Source organism: Temnothorax longispinosus, chromosome 5 (assembly GCF_030848805.1).
Source record: "Temnothorax longispinosus isolate EJ_2023e chromosome 5, Tlon_JGU_v1, whole genome shotgun sequence".
In the NCBI taxonomy this organism is placed as follows: Eukaryota; Metazoa; Arthropoda; class Insecta; order Hymenoptera; family Formicidae; genus Temnothorax; species Temnothorax longispinosus.
The window spans coordinates 4,241,411-4,262,491 of NC_092362.1; the positions used below are offsets into that span (position 1 = coordinate 4,241,411).

General features: G+C 40.6%; 5 protein-coding genes across 8 annotated transcripts; 1 reads left to right on the plus strand and 4 right to left on the minus strand.

Moving 5' to 3' along the window:
• Positions 1 to 2,241: 2,241 nt before the first annotated feature.
• Smu1 (Smu1 spliceosomal factor) lies at positions 2,242 to 4,821 on the minus strand. Its single transcript, XM_071779263.1, has 8 exons — positions 4,549 to 4,821; positions 4,400 to 4,466; positions 4,183 to 4,326; positions 3,857 to 3,971; positions 3,120 to 3,762; positions 2,924 to 3,025; positions 2,509 to 2,845; positions 2,242 to 2,439 (listed from the first exon to the last, which is right to left on the minus strand). The coding sequence occupies exons 1-8, from the start codon at positions 4,572 to 4,574 to the stop codon at positions 2,341 to 2,343; spliced, it is 1,533 nt and encodes a 510-aa protein (XP_071635364.1). The 5' UTR covers positions 4,575 to 4,821; the 3' UTR covers positions 2,242 to 2,340.
• A 51-nt stretch (positions 4,822 to 4,872) lies between these two features.
• Remo (Remoulade) lies at positions 4,873 to 12,624 on the plus strand. Of its 2 annotated transcripts, XM_071779260.1 has the most exons (13): positions 4,873 to 5,012; positions 5,321 to 5,529; positions 5,609 to 5,752; positions 5,832 to 5,903; positions 6,001 to 6,072; positions 6,195 to 6,266; positions 6,343 to 6,426; positions 6,504 to 6,833; positions 6,912 to 7,048; positions 7,106 to 7,963; positions 8,040 to 8,286; positions 8,370 to 8,663; positions 8,851 to 12,624. In XM_071779260.1, exons 2-13 carry the CDS (start codon positions 5,345 to 5,347, stop codon positions 11,207 to 11,209), a joined length of 4,854 nt encoding a protein of 1,617 aa, XP_071635361.1. In that variant the 5' UTR covers positions 4,873 to 5,012; positions 5,321 to 5,344; the 3' UTR covers positions 11,210 to 12,624. The 2 variants fall into 2 exon arrangements, with proteins under 2 accessions (XP_071635361.1, XP_071635362.1); XM_071779261.1 differs by lacking the exon at positions 6,001 to 6,072.
• Coprox (oxygen-dependent coproporphyrinogen-III oxidase) lies at positions 12,484 to 14,499 on the minus strand. 2 transcript variants are annotated; one of them, XM_071779265.1, is made up of 3 exons: positions 14,341 to 14,499; positions 14,029 to 14,163; positions 12,484 to 13,932 (listed from the first exon to the last, which is right to left on the minus strand). In XM_071779265.1, exons 2-3 carry the CDS (start codon positions 14,152 to 14,154, stop codon positions 12,976 to 12,978), a joined length of 1,083 nt encoding a protein of 360 aa, XP_071635366.1. In that variant the 5' UTR covers positions 14,155 to 14,163; positions 14,341 to 14,499; the 3' UTR covers positions 12,484 to 12,975. The 2 variants fall into 2 exon arrangements, with proteins under 2 accessions (XP_071635366.1, XP_071635365.1); XM_071779264.1 differs by having other exon boundaries at positions 12,484 to 14,163.
• A 688-nt stretch (positions 14,500 to 15,187) lies between these two features.
• On the minus strand, positions 15,188 to 18,627 carry LOC139813654 (uncharacterized). The gene is made up of 6 exons (XM_071779262.1): positions 18,029 to 18,627; positions 17,307 to 17,919; positions 17,023 to 17,198; positions 16,649 to 16,899; positions 16,058 to 16,321; positions 15,188 to 15,970 (listed from the first exon to the last, which is right to left on the minus strand). Exons 1-6 carry the CDS (start codon positions 18,149 to 18,151, stop codon positions 15,787 to 15,789), a joined length of 1,611 nt encoding a protein of 536 aa, XP_071635363.1. The 5' UTR covers positions 18,152 to 18,627; the 3' UTR covers positions 15,188 to 15,786.
• Positions 18,628 to 18,840: 213 nt separating this feature from the next.
• Positions 18,841 to 21,058, minus strand: Mrps18a (mitochondrial ribosomal protein S18A). 2 transcript variants are annotated; one of them, XM_071779266.1, is made up of 5 exons: positions 20,918 to 21,058; positions 20,169 to 20,320; positions 19,923 to 20,056; positions 19,712 to 19,835; positions 18,841 to 19,232 (listed from the first exon to the last, which is right to left on the minus strand). In XM_071779266.1, exons 2-5 carry the CDS (start codon positions 20,269 to 20,271, stop codon positions 19,108 to 19,110), a joined length of 486 nt encoding a protein of 161 aa, XP_071635367.1. In that variant the 5' UTR covers positions 20,272 to 20,320; positions 20,918 to 21,058; the 3' UTR covers positions 18,841 to 19,107. The 2 variants fall into 2 exon arrangements, with proteins under 2 accessions (XP_071635367.1, XP_071635368.1); XM_071779267.1 differs by lacking the exon at positions 20,918 to 21,058 and having other exon boundaries at positions 20,169 to 20,327.
• Between the last annotated feature and the right edge of the window lie 23 nt (positions 21,059 to 21,081).

Below are 21,081 nucleotides of genomic sequence, written 5' to 3' on the forward strand. Positions count from 1 at the left end.
GGTGGGGTTAACCGGGTTATCGGTCGTACGATCGGTGGTCGGCTCAGGCGTCTTAGACAGCGCCAAAACCAGCACCGACCTGCTGCTCCTTTTTGCGCGCGTCCGCTTACGGCTTATGTTGCCGCTTACCGAAAACGACCCTTCGTTAATATCTTCATAAAACCCTATGCGCGAAAATGTATCCGGCCGAGAGAGCCGGCGATTAATCAAACCGATGCGCGCAGAACGTGGGTCTAATCGAAGAGCAATCTTACTCCAAGATCCTTGCTTCTGGTCGATGACATAAGATCCCTCTCTTAGTCTTTGCTCCTTTTTGTCTTATCGTTGCTTTCTATGGGTGCATTCCGTTTCACGCATGATGCGCATAATGTATCATTTATCCTTGTTGTTAAACCGAATGTTAAACAAGGATATAAATGATGCATCATGCGTGAAACGGAATGCGTCCTAAGTAAACAATTCGATAATTTCAGTTCAACTTGAAAATTTTTTTTAAATACATAAAGGCTGATGTGTGAAATTAATCGAAAGAAATAGGAGTTAATGTTGATATAAATCTCTAAAACTTAAACTCATATAATACAAGACTTTTATTTTTAATATCAAATATTTTCTCGAGTGAAACTTTCTTGGATATGTTTAATAGAAGAAAAATTGTCTATGTCTTAAACGCTTGTTCCTATAATTTATGATGCATTTCTTTATTGGAATATGCGTTTCGTTGTCTTTTAACGATACAGAACCCGTCATTTATGATGACACAAGTATGCGAGATCGACGGGATTTTCTCACAAAGCGGGATTGGAAGACCGCGTGAAAGTTCACTGTCGGTCCTTTTGGCATGTAATCCACACGTGGAAACAAATGGACCGGAAAGTCGTTCCGCTTCCTTCCCAGTCCCGGCTAATGCGACTTTAATGTCATTGGAAGTTTTTCACTTTACTTCAGTTTCCTGTCGGTGCAGTTGGACCAAGTTGGTCCAATTATCGGTTGGACTCTTGGTCTCACCGCCGATCTCTCTTCCTTGTAGTTATACCCCGCACCGCCGACAATCTTTACGTGATTTTGGACTACTCTTTGATGTTACTTATGAGTTGCTATACGAAGTGCAACTCATGCATTGCATTGGTAATGGGAACAAGTGCAATATAATTTTGGCAGCAATAACAATTATCGAGTTCTCGCAGTTGCGTTCTACTTACCAGTCTTTCAATCGTGAATTTAAGCTTACTAGCGGAAGGAAATTCTTGCAATATACACACATATAAATATCGCCGCGCAAACGTTCATATATATATACAACTTATAATATATATCTTTTTAAAAAAGGAGGATAAAAAGGAGAAAAGTAAATTGATTAATTAAATCATTTACACATCTCAACAAAAGTCATGGAAAATCTCAGGAAATGCATCTTTAAATTTAAAAGTAATAAAAAAAAATTAAAAATTAGTTTTGACCGCTTTGATAAGTCTAGTGTTAATTGACTTATGTGAAAACTAAATTAGCTTTGAGCCGAGTAATCTAAAGGGACGAATTTGAACTAATCTACGAACCGTTTTACTTTTCTCACGCTTTTATATTTTATCCAATTGATATCCGATATACTCCCGATGTTATAAGAGCACAAAGAAAACTGTTCGAAGATCGAAAGAGGCTTTCTGTGCTGGGGGATAATAAACGATTTCGTGTATCTGTGTCTGTGACCTACCGCGGGGATGCACGCTCGAGACGATTAGGCGCAACGCGCCGTGTGCCTGCGGGACTGTTTTGTGTCCGAATGAAATGCGTGTAATCATATTCCAGCGTGCGGTAAAGGATTTTCGAGCGGTCGAATTAACTGTAATACACGGCCGTTACACGCAAAACCAGATGCCACTCTTAGCGTTACCGGTACCGTAACCGGCGCCGTCCCGCGATCGCTACCGCTGCTCGGAGAGACGGCTTAGCTTGCATTACAGGCGCACGTGACAATCGCGCCGATTACGGATTGACCATAATAATCGGTTCGAAACGTGGGCGAAAAGGAAATCGAAAAGCGGAATCGCGAGAAAAGCGTTAAAGGGAGCTGTAAAGGTTTACAACCTTGGCTATCCTCGCCACGCGAAAAAATAATTAGACTTATTTTATTATTATTTAAGTGCTGAAATGATGCATATATGTATGCGTGCTTGTATTTTCTTCATTGGTATTGCGATGAAAGAACAAATGGATTAATAATCGCATAACTGAGAGACAAACTTGTAATACCACAGTAAAAAATGCTGTATTGCAGTACATGAAGACATTCTCCTTACTTTCTGCACTTAAATATACAAGGAAATGAGTTTTCTTATTTATTTACGGCTTCCACAATTTCAGCAGACCGTCCTCGCTGTAAGAACATAATAAATTTTGATGGGGATGATGCGCCAAGCCGATCACGTCCTTCTCGTGTATCTAAAAAGGCCGGAACGCTGTAAATCAGGATAAACGGAATATCACGATGAAACGTGAAGCTATACTCACATTGAGCGTCCTTTCGAGCTTCCCCGACGACGTGGAAAAACAGTAGAGCACGAGATCCTCACCGATGCAATAGATAAATTCGCCACGCGGACTCACCACTGTAGTTACAAAGTCACCACCCTCTCGTTTACCGCTGGAGAACGATCTCACTATTTGCCCTTGCATATTCATAATTACTACCGTGTTGGAACGATTGCACACAACGAAATGCTCCGGGTTTCGTGGAAGAGCATGTACGCTGTTCACCGTGAGATCAGCGGCGCCCAATGATTTGTAAGTGCCTATGCATTCGGTGGTCTTCAAGCTCCAAATTTTCACGGTTCCATCCGACGACGCGCTACAAAGTAATGACACTCATTTGCAAAAACGAAAATTATTATTTCCGGTTTACAATATAATACCTTGTAATAAATACCTGATTATATTGTGGCCATCTGGGGAGAAAATAACTTCGTTGACAAACGAAGAGTGACCGCGGAATTCCTTAAGAGTTTTCCCCGACTTAAGGCCATGTATCCTATAAAATTGATTCATGTTCTGTTAACAATGTTCTATTTATTGCTGAAGTATATTTGAAGAGTGTAACTCTTTTTAGTTACTATACTAAGTACCTTATAGTAGTATCGAACGAAGCCGACAATATTTGACTGTTATCTCTGCTAAACTGTAGGCAAGTCACGCCTTTCGAATGTGCTTTCTCGAACCTTCTTAAGCACTGTCCGCTCTGCACCCTCCATACTTTAATTTTACCATCCTGACCACCGCCAGCCAACATCTCGCTGTCGCGACTGAACGCCATCGACAGGACCGCTTGCTCCATCATCATAAAGTTGTCCTGCGCCTGGTACTTCAAGTCCTTCCTAATTTTGCCGGTCGTGAAGTTCCACACTTCGATAAAACCATCCACCGAGCCGGTCACCAAATATTGGCCATCGGGCGAGAAACGCGCGCACTCTACGTGTGATTTCTGGCCGAATTTGATTTGCTTCGACAATTGCGTCGGGTATTTCTCGTCCTCTTGATCGCGAACCGCCGCTTTTCCTCGAAACAAATCTATCGTGGTGCCAGGAGGCAGCAGGCCCTGATGCTGCTGCCATTTTAATGCCTGTCCCAATAGAGCGAGCAATCTGCTAGATGGTACTACCGACACTTCGCCAGCGAGAGCAGTGGCTATGTACGCTCTACGTTTTTCCTTCGTGCTTCCGTCGGGATACGCCTCGCGTGGATCAAAATATGAGCGTGCGAGTAAATTCTCTGCAAAGCAACGTACATATATTGTAAGCACCATTGTACAATAGTTAAAAAGTAAAAAAAGAAATTTGATCAAAAATGAGGTATAGATATATACCTAAGTGAATGTATCTCTCGGGTTCTTGTTGCTTCATCATGATCATTGGATCAGTCTGTCTCAGCAAGGAACGTGCCGCGCCTAATTCTCGCAGTTCAATTAGTTCTAAAACAACCTAAAGAATGATAAAATATATTTAATATTGATAAATATTGTTTTATATAAAAGTACAACAGCGCAATCAATTATAAATCTTTGATTCGGATCTACGAAATATTTATAAAAACATCTGTGTATTACAGAAACTAAAATACTAAGAGAACAAAATAGTATACTAAAGACTGTTATATTACTTTTAAGATATAATTCGAATTTAATGTATCTACCTGCTCGTACAGGTCTATGAGTTTCTTGTCAGGTAGCTTTAATGACTGTATAGCTTTCAGAACCGTGTCCCAATGGCCATTATTTATATCGGCAACAAATCCGTCCACGCTGTCCACAGTATTCAGCGACACCCCCGTCTCCTCCTGTGCACAAAAATACATTAGCAAGCGAGCAACGACGAAAACCCTGCGTTAAAAACCAGTCAAAGTTAAATACCTGCAAGGTTTGCAGTGTCTTCACAAGATTCGACTCCTTCAGATACTGCTGTATCAACCGAATTACACTGCAAAACAATAAAGTACACGATAGCAGCTTGTCGACAATTCTGGATATTTGTCGAAACAAATCGAAATCGTTTTACTCACTCGGCAGACTCTATTTCAATCGACATCTCCGGGTATTTTGCAGTTCAGCAGGCAGGCAGAGCAAACGCTTCGACGCTCAGAGGTTATGTGTCCTAAGCAACCTCCAGTGTCCGGCGACGAGATTTACCGTACGTCCGCATCGTTCGCGGACACGGCGCAAAAACGAAAACGCTTGTGGCCGCCTGATCGTAATTACTAATTAAATATCGTCCTCCCGGCCCTCCGACAGAAACAAACTCCCGCAAAAGTCGGTCCTCCGCTCCGCCGCGCCAGCGAACAGCCGCCTTGAGTTACCGGCCGCTCTCGTCAGATAGCGTCGCGACGGACGTCGTGCTCCAGATTCACCTCTACCTAGTCCACCCTGGTCCGCAGCGTCAATAACACACGGGGGCTACACAAATAAAATGCGGCTATTTAAAATCCGCTCGTCGACAATGTGAGAGCCGACGATCTTTAACTGGGCCGTGAGTATCTCGGGACGCCCGTCTCTCGCCCCCCCCGCGCCCCCCGTTAATTCTCGCGGCCGCGAAAAATTGGCTCCGACGATCCGCAGCAGGGTTCTCGCGTACATCTGTCAGAAAGCGATGGCAAAGTATATATTTTTCCTTCGCTTTGTTTCTCTCTTATTCGTGCCCGTTATTTTCCTGAGAACGTCCTATTGCCTCGATTGCCTGTCGTTTCAGTTCGGAGACACTTGGAATTGTGGAGTATCTCGAACGCGTGTGTACGCTCGTTTTCAGTCTCAAAGTGCAAGTTTTTGTGTGCCTTTCAGATCAACGGCCACTTCCCTCTAATCATGAAGGCCAGTCTTCTGTTTGCTATTCTGCTTCCAACGTGGGCCAGCGCAGTCGTGTGCCCGCAGCACTGCTCGTGCAAGTCGGTCGGTGCTCAGGCCGAATGGCTGCGTCTCAAATGTGGCGACGACTTGGCGGAGATCAAGGATGTGGATGTCAACAAAGTCAGCGTGGAACTTATACAACTGTAAGGCAGTGCTTTGTAACTTTCTGTATATACTTTTGGTTTGTGGGCGATGGTGCGATAATAGCCCAATCGATTGCAGGGACTTGAGCAAGAATGTCATTCACGTCATTCAAGCGGATGCGTTTGCGAATCTGACGAATCTCAGGCGACTCGACTTATCGAAAAACAACATTACGTCTGTGGGCGAGGACTGTTTCAATGGCTTGGAAAACTTGGAGCGATTGTAAGAACTCGTACATAAGTGAAAACTCACCGGTAAATTTGCTTCAGTCTCTATAATCTCATAAAACTCGTGATTTCAGAGATCTGAGCCAGAATCAGATATCAACAATAGACAGCTATGCGTTCAAGAAATTATCGAACCTCAAAAGGCTGTAAGTGTTAGAGTGAAAGAGCTGATAAGAGCATATAAATATTTTCTTGTAAAGATATTTCCTTTTATCTTATGCATTCTTTGCTTTGTTGCTCTAGCGATTTGTCTGGAAATAAAATTGCTACGCTGGCGCCATCCTTATTTCATGATTTGTTGGCCTTAGATCGTTTGTAAGTTAACGCAAGATTTATTTACGCAGATATTAATTTTACTAGCTTTCTATGTGTGTATATTATGTATATACATAGAAATGTACTTTGTATTACACAAACCCGGGTCTCTATGTTTTTAGGAGATTAAACGGAAACAGTTTGACTACTTTGAAAGAGGGAACGTTTCACGGGCTCAAGATGTTAAAACAACTGTGAGTAAAAACCGATTTGCATTTATTTCTCAATACTATATCTGTATAAAATTTATAACACTTGTGCGTGTTTCAGAGACTTGTCGAACAATCCTTGGAAATGTGATTGCGACCTATATTGGTTCAGTAATTGGATCTACAATTCTTCAATTAAATTAAAGTAACGTATATCGTATCTCTGATATCAATTGCGATTATGTACATTGACAATCTTTCACGTTTGATTTAATATTTCAGCCCAACGCCCAAGTGCGCGTCGCCAATAGTTGCCAAAGGGCAGTCATTGAAGAAATTAAGATTCTTGGAGGATCTTCAATGTCAATGGATATCGCCGGCAATTGAAATTCGTCCGGTTCAAAATCAAGTGGTTTTCGCTGGAGATTCGATTACCTTGAAGTGCAGAGCGCCCAGTATCACGGTAGACAAAAGCGCCAAGTTGAATTGGTTGTGGTATCCTAATGTTACCGCCGAAATCGTGGATTTAAATGCTTACAAGGATCCGCGAAAGAATTTACCCAACATTAAGGTTGACAATAGGTACCTTTCGGATAGCGGCATCGTGGACAGGTAATATAAAGTTCCTCGAATTACTTGAAAAATATTATATATTAAATAATCATTGTATCTTTCGTATTTGTCTCTCAGTGCTCTTAGTATAGTCCCAATCAAGGAAGAGCATAACGGACAATGGAATTGTTTACTGGTTTCCGTAAACGGCAACAAGTCGAAGGCAATCAGCGTTATTGTGATATCCGAGCATACGCGTTATTGTCCTCTAGCAGGTAAGAAATCGAATCTTGCAGCGTTAAAGAACCGCTAATCACGTAATCTCCTTTCAGTAACAAGAAACAACAAGGGCATTTACACGTGGCCGAGAACGATAGTGGGATGGAAAGCCGAGCTGCCGTGCGAAGGCAGTCGTCTGTCGGGCTTGATGCAAGCGCCTTTGAAAGCTTTTTATCACTGTAACACGAGCGGTCAGTGGGAACATCTAAATACGGAATCGTGTCCATACATATCTCATACAACGAAAATCTTGGAGCAATTTTCGAAAGTTAATCTATCCTTGACGAAAAGCAGTCTGCTAGAGACGGCTAAGAGATTCAAAAATTACACGGGGAATGGCTCGGTGAAGTTAACAGATCCGGTCGAAGTCCAATTCATTGTACGAACCATAGAGAATTACTTGAGCTTCTTGATAGACGAGAAGGAACTCGGAATCATGTTGGTCGACATCGTCAATTCGATGATGAAATTGCCGAAAGAGATGTTAAAGAGAGCGGAAATAAATTTCAAAGCCTGCACGAGACTGATTAAAGCGATCGAGCATATTATAGAATTTACACCGTCCATACAGTCGCATAAAAAGTATATGGCGCTCGAGGAGTTTCGTGTTAAGCGCGATAGTTTTGGCGGATTGACATGTACGTGGTACACAAATATCGCTGCAAATACCGATTCGGACGCGAGATTTCTGCACTGCACAACGATTAACAGGACGACGCCGATCAATACGAAGGATAAGGCGATAGAGGCTTCCATTCAGTTACCCGCTTCTTTGCTGCATCACGGTGCGCAAGACGGTGTAAGAGCTCAACAGCTTATGATATCTATGTACAGCGACAGCAGATTTTTTCCTAAGACGATTGCAAACAATAGCATGGACATATCAACGTGTATCGTCGGCAGTAAATTAAGTAAGTCGAAAATCGTAGCACATAGAATCTACTTTCCACGATTTCTTTAAATAAGTTGCGTCATTTTCTTTTGCAGTTGGTACGTCAACGCGAAATTTGTCCGAACCGGTTTATGTCATGTTGAAGGCACCGTTGTATCATTATAACGGGAAAAGGCCGAGACCAGTGGTGTGGGACGAAACGTTGAATAACGTGGGAGGATGGACCAGTGATGGATGCCATTTAACCAATCTATTGAATAATCTGATAGTTTTTCATTGCGATAGATTGGGATATTACGGACTTTTGCAAGAAGTTTCGCATCTTGATATGGATGGAAATAGGTATAAAGCCTTCTTATACGTATATTTTCTTCGAGTTTTCCTTTCGATTGCCATTCTATTGTTATCGCATGTGACTTTTGCAGTTTGCACGGAGCGAAATTTAAGTACTCGCATCCCGCGATATATATCGGAAGTTTTGTGACGATAACTTGCTTGATGATCATGTCCGTGACGTATATTATCTCTTATACGTCTATCACGATGCCTAAGAAGGCGAAACACTCGGTTATCAACACTTGGTTCGCCATGGCGCTGTTAGCGTTCCTATACAGCATCGGCATCCAGCAAACGGAACACATCGAGATTTGCCAGGGTGTTGGTCTTGCTTTACATTATCTGTCATTGTGTTGCCTTCTGTGGATGGCAGTGTCTGCCAGGTAACTATAGGCTTGTACTTTTTTTTTTAGCTGAATCTCTTGCACGGTTCATCTTTCCTGTTTCTCTTTTCACGTTGGAGAGAAAAAGAAAGATGAACTGTGCAAGAATTCCGCTAAAATAGAACCGATCTTTTATTGCATGCTTATCAAAGAAAATGAAGCATTAATCGAGGTCCTTCTGTTTCAGCAATATGTATAAGAAACTAACGAAACCAGGCCTCGATGTAATACCTGACGACGAGCTTCCAGATCAGCCTATACCCAAGCCCTTGTTAGGACTCTACCTAGTCGGATGGGGCGTGGCCTTGATAATCTGCGGAATATCCGGCGCGATAAATCTGCGCGAGTACGCCGGTTACTCTCATTGCTTCCTCACGTCTGGGCCGGCGCTCGCTGCGCTTTTTATACCGTCCGGAATCTTAATCGGGTACCTGCTAATCTTCCTCTTGCTCATCAGACGCGCGATTCAAAACGTCGACACGAATACGCAATTGTCCGAGGGTACTCAGGCTACGGAGAACATGGATCTGGAGTTGTTGGAGCCGAACGCGAATCCTTCCGGGGACAGGAACAGCATGCGTAGCACGCAAACGGTGTCCTCCGATATCGAGGACCCGGAACACTCGCAGTTCACGCAGTGGAAAGGTCAAGTCATAATGTTGCTGTTGTATTTGATGTCCTGGGGTGGCGCGGTCGCGGTAACGATCAAACCGTTCGATTCCATGCCGTTCGAGGAGACCGTGTTTGGCGTGGCGTACGCCATCACCACGAGTTCGCTGGGTGTATTTGTACTGTTCTTTTATGGGATCGCTCGTAACGACGTCCGGAGCCAATGGCTGAAGATGCGATGCTGGCTGGAGAAGCGCAAGAATCGTTGCTGCCGCACCAGGAGCGTGTGCGACGCGAACGTCGCGATTCCGACGCAGCCGCTGGTGCAAAATTTTGTCCCGCCGTTGTCGAATTCGCAGGTCACCCAAGCGATATCCGACACGAATTCCGTTGCTTCGTCGAGGAACACCAACCAGTCGCAACAAATCTACAACAGCTCGAAGCTCGCGGACTTGGCGGTCAATCGAGAGAGCATGCCCGCCGTTTCCGTGAACACGAAAGCGGCAAACCTAATAGTAATGCATCGCCATCAGTATCGCTCTAACAACTCCGTCACCACGTATACCGAGCCGTCGTCGGCCTGCGTCGAGATGTTCTACAATCCGCATCAGAGCGGCGTCGCCCGGAAGTTCTTCAAGAAACAACGTAGACACGCGACCGCGAAGAAGAACAATCTCGGCCCGAGGAAGCAGGGCGACGGCGGGGCTACTAGTGACGGGGGCAGTTGTATTTCCATACCTCGACCTACCGCGAAGATCAACAACAGTCTGGAACGCAGCATCCTGAGCAGCAGTGCTAAAGTGAACAATACCAATATACACGTCGAGCTGAACCCCATAAACGACATCAAAAACGTGAATATATTGTCCGACAGCGGCGGCAGCATCTCCGAAGAGAGAAACATCCCGATACGCTTCGTCATCGGCCAGGAGAATCTGATGCACAGTATCAAGAAGATCAACAACAGCGCGCAACAGGACAGCCCGCACGTTAACGTCGTAATGTCCAATATGACGAGAGAAACGTCGCAGTCGAGGAGAATGGCACACGACTCGGACGCGGACGTTTCAAAGACGGACGAGGAGCGGCACTTGCGGAACGTCTCCCAGCAGTGCAGCTTAGAGTACAGCTCTGAGATGGATACCGTCACGCAGATGACTAGCGAGCGGAGCGATCACAATCTGCCGGAAATCTGCGAGAATATGGAAACGACGCAGGAGGAGCGTTTCTCGAGGTGTCCCAGCGTGGACGAGGTCGAGGTCATCGCCGAGGAGGAATGCGCGTCGAGAGACGTGGGACGGTTATATCTCTCCAACAGCATGTACTGCCTACCGTTGGAGCACGAGAAACCGCTGATGAACAGCTATTGCAATTCCCTGAACGACATCGCGTCGCTGATGAGCACAAAGTATCGCGAGTACTCGAAACCGTCGCTGATAGATGTACAAAGCACAACCAGCTCGAATCTATGCGGGCAAGAAGTTCCTGAGTCCCGAGAATCGTTCGATCGTTCGGAACGTTCGCTCTTCGAGATAAATAGCTTGACTAGTGATAATCCGTGTACGTTGACGCCGCCGCATGCGGAGACCCCCTACGCCTGTTCCCTATCGAATATCTATTGTACCTCCGACAAAAGTTTGGAGGAGAACTACTCTCGCGAGGAATCGCAACTGCCAAATGTGATTTTGGATCACAATGTGTTTAACGCACCCGAGTCCAAGAACCTTTTGCTGGAGAAGAACTTTAATTCTCTCGCGGATATTCCGTCAATTAGTAGGTCTAGTTCGCGCGATATAAATAATCTCAATTTAATTGACGAAATGAACGCGTGTGCGGAACCTGCCAAGTCGAGTGATATACAACAATTCGAGGCTAATGAGATCTATATAGATGAGCCGATGAGCCATTTGCCAGTTAAGAAAGAAACGAGCGTTTAATATATAATTCCATACTATGTAATTTATATATAAATTATACATAATTTATATATAAACTATGTATATGCAGCATTATATATATATGTATATGATTTATATTTATATATACATATATATAATAATACTTTGTTCGTCAACTACAGCGATGTATTTATTTTTATGCATAATTTCATAGACTGCGCAATATGGAGACTAGCACGTTTTGTAATTTGTATTTTACGATTTTTAGATTAATCTTTATTAGAATCGAGAGTTCAATGCGCCCTGTATTAAATGCTCATGACTCTTTGCTATTTATGTCGCGTTTAGAGACGCGATTATTTAAAGATTTTGTACATAATGAAAATTTCTCGCCTATGAAATAAGTCTTCAACTTCAGAACTTAGTAGTTCATTTTAACTAGTATAAATATTATATGACTAAGAAAAAAGCTTTGAAACGACTTCGATCAATTGAAGAAGTTAGATTCAACAGATTTGAATAATCTTTACAATATTGCCACAGTCCGAGTATCGGGTACTTGCTGTAGCATACATATAGACAAAACACACTGCTTGCAAAAGAGGAACAATACTTTAACTAACACAACGAAACACAATCACAATCGGAAAATCTTTAAGAACATCTTTCAGTTCATTAAGACATGCCAATCCGACACGCCGATTCCAGTGGGATTTCCTTTTTAAAATTAAACGGCTTGTCATGGAGATCGGTCTTCAATGTTGAAAACTTAATATTGATATTTCTTAGCTAACTCAATTTTGCATTATTATTCATCGCATCCTGAATAAATACTCTTCAATATATGGGGACATGATTGTAAAATCATTTTGGCTGTGAAATATTTCTCCTTAATTTCATCGAGAAATTTACTTGATAATTATCACATTTTGATTTTATAGCATATTATCGTTTATGTAATTTTGTACAAGTTTAGAAATATTTTGCCGCATGTATATGATCTCTAAAGTGAATATGGTAGTGCGTTTTATTTTAGCAAGGTGATACTTGCTTTGTATAACTGCCTAATACGAATTAAGAGATAAGAATGGGATTTCTGTAAACCGAAGACTGAACATTAATCTAAATTTATGAAACTGAATATTACCACCGACTTCTACATAAGAATATATACGTATATATCTTAATGACAAACCTCGTTTTTAGTAACGATGCCTAGTATTATATTGTAAATAATGTTCACTTAAGTTTTTAAGATGACTGTAGTTTGTATTGAGCGCGTTAAAGCAGGTTGAGAGATTTTATATACCACATTACTTTTGTCTTATTATTATTTTTACTTTTATACATTAGTTTCTTCAAGAAATATAAATTTCAATGTATGTACGATTGTATACAAGATCGGTTATTAATTAATACATGTATATTGTACAAAATTTGTGCCTATTTCTTTACACGATCATTTACGTCATAGTTCTATAATGGCTGCAGTCCATTTGATGCTGCAAATGTTTTGAAGCGTTCTTCTTCTTCTTTCTTCATTAAGAGAAAGGAGAAGAAGAATACTTCGAAGCATTTGTATGTTAAGTGGACCGCAGCTAATACCTGGCACTTCAATCCAGCTGATGTTAAATACATCATCAACGAAATACTACAAGTTTCATACATTTGTAAACCGACTCTCAAAATATCGATCTGTAGATTTCTACTATTCCAAAGATCCCGTTTATAATCTATATTGCAATATTACCTAGCACCCTCCTGTAATTTTTCGCAATTGAAAGTCACTTGGAGATTATCGCGAACTACGCTCGCGCATTGTCCGATTTCGCTTCGCCCAGCCAATCTTTCGGATTTTTCAGCACCTCCAGAAGCTGCGACTCCCTCGAACCGGCTTCAGGTTCGTGCATGTACTCCCATTTGGCGTTCAATGGCAGAGACATGAGTATGCTCTCGTATCGCGCACCGGGCGTGTACAGGCCGAACTTGGTGCCGCGATCGTAGATCAAATTAAACTCGACGTATCTACCCCGTCGCAATAGTTGCCATTGCCTCTCGCGATACCCGTAGCCGTCGTTTTTATGCTTCTCCACCAAGGGAATGTACGACGGAATGACCGCCTCGGCGCAAGAGGTAACGAACTGAAACGCCTCGTTCTGACTTGGGGTGTCGAGGTCGTCGAAAAATATCCCGCCCACGCCGCGCCGTTCTCCACGGTGCACGATATTGAAGTAATTGTCGCACCATTCCTTAAACTTCGCGTAGTAAGAGGGATCGTGCTTGTCGCACGCGGTTTTCAGCGCTCTGTGAAAATGTTTGGCATCTTCCTCGTTCAAGTAGTACGGGGTGAGATCCGTCCCGCCTCCGAACCACCACTGCGTAGTGCCATCCGGGTTGGTCACCTCGAAGTAGCGGTAATTAAAATGAATCGTCGGGATCATGGGATTGCGGGGATGAATCACGGCGCTGACTCCGGCCGCGAAGAACGGTACCGAGTCTCCCATCTTCTTGCCGCGTGCCCTCATCTGCTGGACCGCGCTCGGCGGTAACACGCCGGTTACGACGGAAACGTTGACGCCAGCTTTCTCAAATACCTCTCCATCTTGCAGCACGCAGGTGACACCGCCGCCACCCTCCTTCCTGGTCCAACGATCCACCTTGAAAGACTTGTCGGTCTCCAGCGCTTCGAGGGCCCTGCAGAAATCTGCCTGGGTCTTCATCACCAGCAATTCCATTCTCGTTTTCATGTCATTCTGGCTTTTCTGCAATTTTTCAATGGCTGTGATAGGCTCCGCCATAAAGTTTTTAATGTAACTATGCAGATCATTCTGCGCCGCCAGAACTGTAACTTTAGATACACTGTACGCCGCGAGCCCAGTTAGAATTCCTGCTCCGACATGCTTCAGGTTTTTCGATCTGCTCCATGTGTAGCAGTAAACGCCAATGGAACGTAGGCCTCTCCGCACCATAAAGCTCGTAGCCATGCTTCTTTCCTAATTTTTTTTGGAACAAAATTTAAAACCTTATTTCCAAGTACGTTTGTCACAAAATAGTTTTGCGATTTTATAATCAAGAGATATTTTCTGATTAGATATCAGATTTATTAGATTAGAATGATTAAATTGATAATATACTTATCACTAACAAAGTGTAGAGAGTACCTTGCGTACCTTGTACAATAGCTTCTTATTGCCGTTCGTGTCCGGATCTATTCACATTGTTATTGCGAATGTTTTTGCTGCTTCAGAATTTAAATGCAAAAGAAAAAATTTCAAAACATCTCTCGAGGAGGTTAATGAATCAGCTGACGGAGCAGTGTACGTGACAACGTGGGCAGACAGAAGCCTGTACACTACCGCCATTACATCCATTTTCGAATGTACTACGTAGCCACGTTCATTTTCCGACAATGCCGATAAAACATCATTTTGGTGCGCGTCCGTGCTACATCTGCAAATGTATATATGTATATATACATTGCAGGGTCGGAAAGAGAAATAGTGTGAGAGAGGGTGAGAGAGGGCTATTAGATATTTAACATATAATATTATAAACATATAAAATAAGTTAATATTTATCGATACAAGATATAAATATTAAACTGATCCTCAGTCAATTATATAATCGAGAATATTTATATCTTACTGTATCGATAAATATTAACTTTTATTTTATATATTTATATTACATGTTAAATATCTAATAGCCCTCTCTCCTTCTTTCACTTTTTCTCTTCTTTCACTTTCACACTTCTCAGACAGCGCAATGTCCAAAATCGGCACAATGTCTAAAAAAAGATATATGTATATCTTCTATCAATTTAAAAATCCGAATACGAGACAACAGGCCTTTATTGAAAATTTTCTAAGTAAAACGAATAATAATAATATTTATAAACGAATAACATCGTCATTAACGCGACTGCAATGCGCAATTAATTAACATCATTGAAATATGGTATATTTTCGTGCATTTCGGAGAATATTGGAAAGTAAGAAGAACCCGTTGACAACGGAATCGAATGCCAAATAAATCTATTTTAAATATACAATGATTACATATACATTAATTATAATTATTTATACAAGGTACTCAAGTACTCAATATATATACGTACACTTTTACATGTCATCCTGCAAATTGGATCCATACTGTATCACACGCATATTATACCTATTTATTTTTACATATTCAAATTTTTATAACATCTTTTTTAAAATCATATTGTACAACCATTCGTTTGTAACGAGCGCATACGTGTTTGAGATAACAATTATAAGTACATTTACAAAATCTCTACCGTATAAAATCTTCCGCATATCTCGTGTTTCTGAAACAATTTGGAGGAGTTAGACTCGTTGCATAGTGGTCCTAATTAATATTGATTATGTGCAAGCAACGAATATTGGTAAAGCCTCCACGAAGCAGGCCGTAAAGTGCATTCTCGTGTATATATTATAACTGTGTAGATACATATATATTTATCTCACTGTAGTATTAACTTTTTTTTTATAATAAATAGCACAATAACATTAATGTTTCTTATTACACGTTGGTTCTTTGCTAAATATGTGCACACATTGGGACATATCATCAAATATAGCAAGCGTTATCGTTTAATTGTTGACAATTCTTGACAATGTTGACGAAAACGCACGAATTTTCGTTTGCACCTCTGGCATTTGCGCCAGTGTCTCCTCCATCATGTTCCTTAATTTCGCCAGATCTGGCATTTTCTCGCATGATTCGATATTTAACAGCTCCGTGAAAAATTGTTCCCAAGCAGCTTTCTTGGTGTACCTGCAACACACAAACGATACGCAGCATTAAAGTTTCTTACGCGACAAATATGATTCTCTTCTGGATTAATCATATGCTTATTGTTACCTTGGTAATTTCGAGGCAATAAACCAACGGCCGTCTATGTTAGATACTCTCATATAATTGCCAAACAGTAAATAATGACTGGTCGCCGCTAGACAATACAAATCAGTCTGATATGTCCATGGTCTTCCAGTTTGCATTTCAACGCAACTAAAATCTCCCGTTTTTATAACTTGCGTAAACGTTGTATTTTCTGGCAACAGTTTCATGTCTATACTACCTCCAAAATCTATCAGCTGTATAGTTGGCCTAACATCTTGCGTAGGTCTGTTGAGGATTACAAAGCAATTATATAGAGATATTATAATAATTTAATATGTGACAGAGTTATCGATTATTTATAAATTTTCATTCAGCTAATCTCTCTGTTCTTATGATGCTTTATATCACTAAATAGGAAAGACCTTTTTTCTTCAAGAAAAATAAAATTATTATAAGATTCTCGGAAATAATTGTTAATTTAAATGCTTTCAATGATTTCGTGACTTGTATAAAATTAACATTGAAAACATCATGCACGTTACATATTAAATGATTAATGACTGTATTGTTTATCTAATAGAAAAAGTTATTAGAAAAAGAAGTAATACTAACAGTCGCATTAACAAAAAATTATCTGGTTTTATGTCCCCATGTATTATTTGACATTTATGTAAATACTCCACAATTTGGAGCATCTCGATTGTAAAGAAAATGCTTAAAGTTTCCATCAGAGGCTTGCCGTTACGGGCAATTTTTATCTGTTTCGTCACTGATGATAATGTTTCGAACTTAGAATATTCTGAAACTAGTACACTTCCATTGTTGGCCACATATGCCATTGTAACATCCATAAAGCCGCGTAACTGAAAAAGAATATTATCACAATGTTATGGAAGAATTAATTTGCTGATAAGTAAAAAAAAATCATAAATATGAATAATGAATTAAAAGGTAAGGAGTTACACTATATCTGTGTTATACTGTACCATATGTGAATTTGTAAGACGCGTTTTTATTTCTCGTACGATATAATATTCCCAAACCCAAGCAGGTCTTTGCGTTTTAAGGGCAACAGTCTCGCCTGTTAGCAAATTGACTGCTTTAAAAACTGTTCCATACTTTCCTTTACCAAGGCACTTTTTCACATCATACGCCTCGGTATCTGCACAAAATCACACAAGCATAAATATTACATTAATGCGTTAATGCAAAAAATATAAAAGCTTGTAAATATATTTCAGTAATAGTACGGTATGAATTGAATACTGACCGAGCGTAATCGTGGTAGAAAGCTCAGAAGGTAGAAGCTTATTTAGATCGGCATCTATTCTTTTGTATCCATCTGCATGATGGGGTTGTGGAAACTTAATTTTTTTCAATAGGCCAGCTATTAAGTTCTTGTCGAATGGATTTATATCTCTCGATGGGAGCTCAAACATCTCTTCCTCCACTTGTTCCATAGATTCATGCTCCTCGCACTCCATCATGGTGTCAAGTTTTTCTGAATTGAGTTGTAAAGCCTGTTCTAATAATCGCTCAATACTTTCCTGGGATTCCAGGATACTCATTGACATGAGATGCTTCGAGGTCATCTCTTCCAACTGAATTTTGTGCAGCGAGATCTGTTCATTTAACTGATTTAACAAATGCTTCTCATTCTGGAAATGCAAGTTTAGCATACGTCGTGTGTTTTTTATCTCGAATTTTAACTCTTCGACTTCCATGTGGTAAAAATTGAATGCATTCTGTCTTTTATTAGAATTGGCCAACAATTCGTTATAGTTTTTTAATAATAATTTCATGCACCCTTTTAAATTCCTCATTTTATCCTCGTAATTCGAACTTACGAACTTTGTTAGTTCGACTGACTCCGAAATTAATTTCTACGAATAGAATATTCGAATGAAAAATCAATATATATATATACGACCTTTTTTTCTTTAATTATTGTAATAGCTCGTTGATAATTTGAATATCTCATGAAATGCTTACCTTTTGATCATTTATCTGTATACAGTAATCATTGATTTCTGCGTTTCGCGTTTCCATCTCTATCTCCAATGTCCTGATACGCTGACGAAGGGCCGTCACATACGCTTCATTATATTCGCTCATTGTTCGAGAGCACGCGGTGGCGCGAGAATAATATAATTTAAGCGGTAGCACGAGCGGTGTTTACTGAGCTTCCTCGGGACAGCGGCGAACCTTTTATTATCTCCGAGACGAGGCTCTCTCTGGGCTAATCACTAATAAATTTAAACATTGAAGGATGTTAGAGGACTCAGGAGTGTGTTTGGTGGCTACGGATCGCTCGCGGAAACATTTGCACTTGGCATGCGCGGAGTTCGAATTTCGGAAAGGTGATAAGCCATCGGCGGGCCACGTCATCGTCCCTACGTCACAATTTTTCGTTTGACGATCCGAGGTAATCGTTGCTTGTTTTCGATCACGATGTTTATAGCATGGATTTTTTGCTTGTTTGTGCGAACTGTTAGCTTGACTTTGTTATTAACGAAATGTTAGAGAATTTTCCGGAATGCAAATAAAGAAAGATCCATGCTATATATAACTTGACAAAGGATACTTTTTTGAAGCGAAATTTTATTGAAAGCGTGCTTGCGCTGACATGCAACCGAAAGCGGTTTTCGTGATACGGATTATCACGATCTCAAATGCTCGACAACGATAGGTAGGACTATAGTTCGTTATATGAGTAGGTAGGGATATGGGTAAATAGGTAAGGATTCGGATAGGCAGGGGCAAGGGGATATAATTCGGTAATGTTAAAAATATTGTAGACGAAATGATAATAATTAACTTTATATTATTTCAGAGAAATTGAACAATATTGTTATGTGACAGCGATGCTTTCATAAACATTATTCTGTCTGTATAATTGTAGTGTGAATTACAGTAATTTTTGTATGTCAATGAAATTCTCAGTCTCTTTAAATTGGGAATCTTATTGTAAAGGAGATAACTAAGCAGATTAACATGTTTGATTAAACAGCGATGCTCAACTGTGTAAGTAAAATATGCTATTCGATTCTATGGTATACATTTAACATTTCCTAGCGCCAATATTTATATTTTATGGTATCCTCATCGTAATATGTATTAAATCTTCTCCTTTTTGAATTTTCTGGGCTCATTGAACCCGTTTTATTCCGTTTTGTAAATCTGTTTGGTAACAAGCCTAGAAAAACAAAGCGACGTTACTCTAGAAATATATATCTTTAACAATACGTAATGCATACTTTTGCGATGTAATTAGGTTAACATTACAAAGATCAACCAGCAAATTCCCGAGCAACTATAAAAGGTTTGTTAAACTATAGAACCATAAAAGCTTGATTTAAATGTAAAAAATATTTGTTTTTGTGTAATATGCTTGTTTGCTGATCCCTATAAGTTTTTTAAATTACTTGTTTATGAGATTACTGTTATATCTTTTAAAATGTAATTTTATTGGGTTGATCACACAAGTTTTGAGGAAGATTTATAAGCAAGTAAAAACGTAAACTATTGTTACCTTCATTGTATAATAAATTATTTTACATTTAAACCAACATCTTTTATAGTTGCTCGGGAATTGGCTGTCTTTTTTTTCACAGTTAGCTTTTATCAAGCGGTGATTTATCCTTTTATTTAACACTTATCGACTTATATACAAACCTGCTCTTTGAGCCATAATCACCAAAACGGAAACTCTTTTCTGCTGCACGTTACACAACCTGGTAATCCTACGTGGCAACATAGTTCCGTTTGACCGCAAGAACTGACTTAGAATAAGAACATCCTGCAAAACGTACAAAGCACCTCAGAGTTAACAATTAATGTAAGTTACTCGCATAACAACATAAATTACTTTAACAATGGAACTTACTGTATGTTTGACGTCAAGTTCCGTGGCGCAGAGGGGACACGCATGCGAGTCTATCTTCACCAATAAATTCTCCTTTGTCTGCGGCACTTTTACAGCTTCGATGGTTAAGACATTATCTTCTTTCTTCTCAATTACTGCGACAAGATAAAAGTTAGAATGCTAATAAACTCGTCGTATAGGTTAGGATCGCAGTAAAATTTAACGGATCCTCGGCGTTAAGCGGCGTTTATTTAACAGCAGACTCACTCTCTCTTAAACGTGTGGTTGCGGATAGCGATATGTTTCTGTTAGATTCCGAGAAAATTAAACTTTTTCCAAATTGTCTCACGAACCGAAACAAAGCCGCCATTTTTCTCCAGTGGTTCTCGCGACGTCTCGTTCGTACTTCGTAGCGATAGCTGTCGATAAAGAAGTAAACGGGTCGGTATTTATAAATATTTTGGAAATATATTTACTTCACGGAGAGTTTGCGACACATTTTGTACGCGTTTCGCAAAATTTGCGGAAAAATCGGCGAGTTAAATTGATATTTTTTTTATCTTCTTTATTACTTTACTAGCAACTGGACAAACTTGGAAATTTTTAAAGAGACATTTACTTATTACGTAATACTCATTTGCACATCCGGTAGATCTGTTTTTCGCATCTGCGCCACACTTGTCTGCATTTAAAATGAGACAGGTATATGTAATCGCGAAAAAAATTGAAGAGAAAGAAAGAAAATATGAAACAAAAGTAAAGAAAGTACAAAAAATTCAACTGGGTAAGGACAAACTTCACGTCGCAGGGTACACGTGGCATAATTGCGTTAGCGCGTGAAGTTGGCACCCGAACGTGCTCCATATATCGAAAACCGCATATTATAGAAAAAAAAAAACCTATCTTGCCTTCTCTCTCTAATATAAAATTTAGAATTAAGAGACGAAGAGAGAGCAAGCTCGTAAAAAAAAGAGGAATTTTTTATTCCAAAACATCTAGACGCATTCGAAACCAACTTCAAGTGGGAGGGCGTGAATGACGCTCCGTACGCCGCGGCGTGACGTCATCACGCGCAGCCAGCCGCGCACTTCACTTCACTTCACTTCGCTAGTTCGCGCTGCCGTGTCCGCGTCCCTCGCGCCCCTTCCCCTCATCCTCGTCGTCATCGTCGTCGCCGCCG

Excerpts from the sequence above, each read along its gene's own strand:
- Coprox (XM_071779264.1), bottom strand. The coding sequence starts at position 14,154 with ATGGCTACGAGCTTTATGGTGCGGAGAGGCCTACGTTCCATTGGCGTT.
- LOC139813654 (XM_071779262.1), bottom strand. The coding sequence starts at position 18,151 with ATGAGCGAATATAATGAAGCGTATGTGACGGCCCTTCGTCAGCGTATC. Across the intron at positions 17,199-17,306 it reads TTCTACCACGATTACGCTCG|ATACCGAGGCGTATGATGTG; the intron begins GTCAGTATTCAA and ends GATTTTGTGCAG. Across the intron at positions 15,971-16,057 it reads ATTGCCTCGAAATTACCAAG|GTACACCAAGAAAGCTGCTT; the intron begins GTAACAATAAGC and ends TGTGTGTTGCAG.
- Mrps18a (XM_071779266.1), bottom strand. The coding sequence starts at position 20,271 with ATGGCGGCTTTGTTTCGGTTCGTGAGACAATTTGGAAAAAGTTTAATT. Across the intron at positions 20,057-20,168 it reads AACCACACGTTTAAGAGAGA|TAATTGAGAAGAAAGAAGAT; the intron begins GTGAGTCTGCTG and ends ATCTTGTCGCAG. Across the intron at positions 19,836-19,922 it reads AACTTGACGTCAAACATACA|GATGTTCTTATTCTAAGTCA; the intron begins GTAAGTTCCATT and ends TACGTTTTGCAG.
- Smu1 (XM_071779263.1), bottom strand. The coding sequence starts at position 4,574 with ATGTCGATTGAAATAGAGTCTGCCGA. Across the intron at positions 3,763-3,856 it reads CGAGAGATACATTCACTTAG|AGAATTTACTCGCACGCTCA; the intron begins GTATATATCTAT and ends GTTGCTTTGCAG. Across the intron at positions 3,026-3,119 it reads TCGTTCGATACTACTATAAG|GATACATGGCCTTAAGTCGG; the intron begins GTACTTAGTATA and ends TCAATTTTATAG.
- Remo (XM_071779260.1), top strand. The coding sequence starts at position 5,345 with ATGAAGGCCAGTCTTCTGTTTGCTATTCTGCTTCCAACGTGGGCCAGC. Across the intron at positions 8,287-8,369 it reads CTTGATATGGATGGAAATAG|TTTGCACGGAGCGAAATTTA; the intron begins GTATAAAGCCTT and ends TGACTTTTGCAG. Across the intron at positions 8,664-8,850 it reads TGGATGGCAGTGTCTGCCAG|CAATATGTATAAGAAACTAA; the intron begins GTAACTATAGGC and ends CTTCTGTTTCAG.